This window comes from Acipenser ruthenus, chromosome 26, assembly GCF_902713425.1.
Source record: "Acipenser ruthenus chromosome 26, fAciRut3.2 maternal haplotype, whole genome shotgun sequence".
In the NCBI taxonomy this organism is placed as follows: domain Eukaryota; kingdom Metazoa; phylum Chordata; class Actinopteri; order Acipenseriformes; family Acipenseridae; genus Acipenser; species Acipenser ruthenus.
Window position 1 is genome coordinate 8,242,997 of NC_081214.1, and position 5,729 is coordinate 8,248,725.

The 5,729-nt window shown below is 38.5% G+C and overlaps 1 protein-coding gene across 1 annotated transcript in view; it reads right to left on the reverse strand.

The window, feature by feature from the left end:
• Positions 1 to 5,456, reverse strand: part of LOC117430474 (uroplakin-3b) — a 14,241-nt gene extending 8,785 nt beyond the window's left edge. Inside the window, exons 1-2 of the mRNA XM_059001710.1 lie at positions 5,234 to 5,456; positions 1,718 to 1,882 (exon numbers count right to left, since the gene is read on the reverse strand). Coding sequence (XP_058857693.1) covers positions 1,718 to 1,882; positions 5,234 to 5,300 — 232 coding nt within the window. The 5' untranslated portion in view covers positions 5,301 to 5,456. The remainder of the gene's footprint in view (positions 1 to 1,717; positions 1,883 to 5,233) is intronic.
• Between the last annotated feature and the right edge of the window lie 273 nt (positions 5,457 to 5,729).

Below are 5,729 nucleotides of genomic sequence, written 5' to 3' on the forward strand. Positions count from 1 at the left end.
CCTAATGCTTCACATTGGCACGTACCCTTTGTGAGGAGGATGGGTTGTGACCACTGTGACTCCACTTCCACTTTTTTGCTTGCGATAGGATCATAGAGAACATATTTCACTCTGAAATTGAGGACAGGAAAACACAATTCTATTAATAAAAGTGAAACTTCTTATTTATGCACTTCCATTAGGTAGCTATTTATTATTTTGTTTAGTTTTTAAACATGCTGTGTGATACTGCACTAGAGTAAAGACTTCCTAGGTCATTTCACCTCAGCAGTGTCTGCTTCTCAAAACGTGTCAGTCACTAGTGGAAGCAGATGTTTGGTTACTGACGGGAAAGAAATTAAAAACGCAAGCCGGAGAAAAAGAGTATTCTACAGCTGTGGCCAAAAGTTTAGCATCACCTACAATTTTAGGATTGAGACATAATAAAATAAAAAAAACGATATTTAGATCAATTTAGATCTTTTATTTATCATCATGTAATCAAAGAAACTACAAAATGATATCGCAAAAGTCTACCGGAAGCCATAATAGCAGCACAGTATTTCACGTTAGACTTTGAAATGTCACATTTTTTAATTTCTGTCAGTTTTTCATTAAGTATATGGAAAACTACAAAGCGGTATGTAATTCAATATGTTAATGTAACATGATTCAGCAGGTTTCATTCGACTTTATGATGCAAAATGAGTTCATTCTATAGGGCAATGCTAAACTTTTGGCCAGAGCTGTACGTAGGATTGTGATAAGCGATTAACCAAACTCAGTTTACCATTACAGTTTTTTGTCCTTTAACACAAACATTTCAGTTTTGAGTAACCTTTTTTTTAATAACATGTTCTCCTCTAATAAGAAAGTGCAAAAGTATGTTGCTGTCCAGCTTTACCTGGCGTCCGTATTGACAGGAAGAGGTCCATTACAGGTTGGAGGCCCAGCCACGCACGTGCTGTCAGACCCCACTCTGAACACCTGCATTGCAGTCGGTTCATCACATGGAAAGGATTGCTGAGTCCCCACCTTGGTCATAAAGAAGCTCTTTCCAGATGTTTAAAGCAGCCTGATAGGAGTTCACATTGAAATCCAGTGGCACTCCTTTAACGGAATCAAACCTGTTTTGTCCTGTGTTGAGAAAATAATAATAAAAAAAATTAGATCTTTTGGCAATCACAAAGAGGTAGAATCAAACAGCAACGGTATGAAAGACTGGGGCAAACCACTGTGAAAAGAGTTTACATGTTCCGATTATTTAAACTGTCAATACAGGTATATTGATTAGGCCAACATTTCTTAATATTACTAGGCGTAATTTTTGTGACTACAAATTAAAATTTTCACTTCCAAAAAGCATTTTCAATGATGTTCAAGGGGTGGGTTAATAAGCGATTAGATGATCAGATACATTAACTAACTACGCTTAATATCTTCCAGTATTGATCTCAAATGTGCAGTTTTGAAAGAAACACATTGTACACAAACACATATTTTCATTGTATAACCATGATGCCATGCTAGATTGTATGCATGTTTGATATAACATGTACTTCTTTCAAAACTGCACTTTCACACCATCACAGTGAATGGCAGTGCATGACAAGGAAGATTTCTGAAACGTCTGCTTAAATCACTTCAACTAGAAATTCTGTCTTTAAACCACAATGAAAAGGGGAGTTGATCGTCTTTAAGAATTCAATATCAGCTCCATCCCTGGGGCATCACTCACCGTCTACACCCTGAGCCACAACCAGCCAGATTTCACACTGAGCTGCGGTGCAGCCTGCCAGAGTCTGACTGAAATAACAGAGCGGAAGCTTCAGGGTGAATGTTGATGAGGTGACCCTCCCAGGGAAATTGTTGGGTGTGATCCCGGGAACATAAGGAACTTGGACTGCAAAGAAAAAAAAAAAAAAAGTTGCATTGAAACTGCAGTGCTGTACTGATTCATACTTTAAACCCTGAATCCGACGATCTCCAGTGGTACTCCATGAAACTAGACAATGGCTTTATCAATGAGGTTAGTGGTTTCAAAGCATACCCTTGGATTACATTTCAATGATGGTAACTGAGTGCAATTAATTAATACCAACACTACATAAAATACTCTCAACCCACCAGGTATCATTTCTTCTATGCAACATGTTCTAATGTACTGTTTTAGTGTCTGAATCACAGGTGCAAATGAAGCTGGCTTTATATGGACGTCTACTGTAGCAAATGGGGAGTGTATTATTTGTGTAAAGCGCTTTGGGGTGAAAGGCACTATAGAAATGTGAATTGTTTTGTATTGTAAATAGAATCCTATTGTTCAAAACTGTTTATATTGTTCCTTCTTTCTCTGGAACCTTTATTCGGGTTCTATAAAGAAACAGCATTCTGTACTGAACAGCAGTGGGGTGTATATATTTTCAAAAATAGACATGTTAATAGTTTATATTTATCAATTAACAAAATGCAAAGTGAGTGAACAGAAGAAAAATCTACATCAAATCAATATTTGGTGTGACCACCCTTTGCCTTCAAAACAGCATCAATTCTTCTAGGTACACTTGCACACAGTTTTTGAAGGAACTCGGCAGGTAGGTTGGCCCAAACATCTTGGAGAACTAACCACAGTTCTTCTGTGGATTTAGGCAGCCTCAGTTGCTTCTCTCTCTTCATGTAATCCCAGACAGACTCGATGATGTTGAGATCAGGGCTCTGTGGGGGCCATACCATCACTTCCAGTTCTCCTTGTTCTTCTTTATGCTGAAGATAGTTCTTAATTACTTTCTCTGTATGTTTAGGGTCGTTGTCATGCTGCAGAATAAATTTGGGGCCAATCAGATGCCTCCCTGATGGTATTGCATGATGGATAAGTATCTGCCTGTACTTCTCAGCATTGAGGAGACCATTAATTCTGACCAAATCCCCAACTCCATTTGCAGAAATGCAGCCCCAAACTTGCAAGGAACCTCCACCATGCTTCACTGTTGCCTGCAGACACTCATTCGTGTACCGCTCTCCAGCCCTTCGGCGAACAAACTGCCTTCTGCTACAGCCAAATATTTCAAATTTTGACTCATCAGTCCAGAGCACCTGCTGCCATTTTTCTGCACCCCAGTTCCTGTGTTTTCGTGCATAGTTGAGTCGCTTGGCCTTGTTTCACGTCGGAGGTATGGCTTTTTGGCCGCAAGTCTTCCATGATGGCCACTTCTGACCAGACTTCTCCGGACAGTAGATGGGTGTACCAGGGTCCCACTGTTTTCTGCCAATTCTGAGCTGATGGCATCTTCCGATTGCGAAGGGAAGTAAGCATGATGTGTCTTTCATCTGCTGCAGTAAGTTTCCTTGGCCGACCACTGCGTCTACGGTCCTCAACGTTGCCCGTTTCTTTGTGCTTCTTCAAAAGAGCTTGGACAGCACATCTGGAAACCCCTGTCTGCCTTGAAATTTCTGCCTGGGAGAGACCTTGCTAATGCAGTATAAATACCTTGTGTCTTGTTGCTGTGCTCAGTCTTGCCATGGTGTATGACTTTTGACAGTAAACTGTCTTCAGCAACCTCACCTTGTTAGCTGAGTTTGGCTGTTCCTCACCCAGTTTTATTCCTCCTACACAGCTGTTTCTGTTTCAATTAATGATTGTGTTTCAACCTACATATTCAATTGATGATCATTAGCACCTGATTGGTATAATTGTTTAATCATACACCTGACTATATGCCTACAAAATCCCTGACTTTGTGCAAGTGTACCTAGAAGAATTGATGCTGTTTTGAAGGCAAAGGGTGGTCACACCAAATATGGATTGGATTTAGATTTTTCTTCTGTTCACTCACTTTGCATTTTGTTAATTGATAAATATAATCTATTAACATGTCTATTTTTGAAAGCATTCTTACTTTACAGCATTTTTTCACACCTGCCGAAAACTTTTGCACAGTACTGTGTATATATATATATATATATATATATATATATATATATATATATATATATATATATATATATATAGGGTTTTGAAAATATATGCCATTTTATAAGATTAGTATTGTTCTATATAGAACCTAAACACAATAAGGGTTCCAGAGAAAGACTGAATGAACCATGTGCTCGTGAGAGTGTACAGCAGATCGATATGACTCACTGACAATTAAGATAAACTATTCTGCAATGCCTAAACCATCCAGCAGGTGTCACAATATCATTTGGCTTCTAAGTTGGAGGTTTCAATGGGCAGGAAAACTGAACCACCCAGGTACCTTTGGGCAATTTCAACACCCTGTGTACTACAGTAATAAAGAGAAAAAAAAGAAGTAAAATTCATAACTTAATTCTAAATTGCTAAAACAGTGCTCCCCATATAGCAAGAAACAACAAAGCAAATTAATAACATACTAAATTAACCGGTGTCGTGTTATTTTCAGGTACGCTGTAAAAAGTGGTACACAGCTCACTGCGCTTCCTCGCGATGTACCGCTTTCTAACACGACACTGGTATCTCTGAATGCAATCGAAATGTCGAGTGACTAGTTCAACATTCAGGAGTATAAACTAAACTAGAGCACGTATATGTTTAAACGTCAAACCCCAGATCATAAGGTAAAAGACAATATTACATGAGAATGAATTTCCCAACCCAGTAAAACACAATTTAACATATAGTGATAGATTTATTGAAAAGGTCATGAGATCCCATTTACATCAGCTATAATAGCTACAATGCAAGGCTTGCTTTAGGTACTGGTACTAAGATGAGGTGTCTGTGTGCTTATGAAAAGTGTCTGGCATTAAAAAGGTAAGTGGCTTGTGTGCATTGGCCAGACTCCCCCGACTTCTAAAAAATACATGAATAAGATATTGGATAGAATATTAAACAACACGCACACACGCACACACAGTATATTTACCCTTTGAAGAACCAGATTACGAGGCTAATGTAACTCTTTGAGTTTGCTTAAATGTATACATTGAAAGAGAAATATGCCAGTTTCACAACGATTTCTACAATGGTGACTGCGATGATGTGTACCAGACCAACACATATTATTATTATTATCATTATTATTATTATTATTATTATTACTATTATTATTATTATTATTATTAATAATAATAATAATAATAATAATAATAATAATAATAATAATAATAATAATAATAATAATAATCAAAACCAACTTAAAAAAAAAAAAAAAAAGCTATGCCATAAATACTGGAAACAGTCAAAACTTTAAAAACTTCCGGTCAAAACCACACTTACCTGGATTTTGTCCATTGACGGTACAGAATGAAATGCAGGCCAACACAGCTAAGAGGAGCAGGGCCATGGCCGGTAGTCTCCGGGTCGCGGTGCTGCTGTTCTAGAGAATATCTTCGCTGAAACGACAATCCCGGTAGCCGGTAAGGTGAACAATGCCAGGTGCGCAGGAGTCTGCCTCGACAGACAGACCACATTTGGTCCCACCCCGTCCTCGATCCCCAGGCAGGTTTCACTCGCAGCATTCCACCACGAGCAGTGTTGTCACCGAACCGGACCCACCGGTTTTTCTGCCGTACACATAATAAGCACTGTGCATGAAAGAACACGAGAGCATTTATATCTGCAACAAAAAACAACGCAACAACCCTTATGAAAATTCCACTGGCCTTTCATTGCGTTTTAAAAAAGTCTTATACTGCTTTAACTGGATATTATACATGAGATAGCACCCCCAAGTCTTGTTTAGGTCGTTGTGATAGTATCGCACTTTTACTAC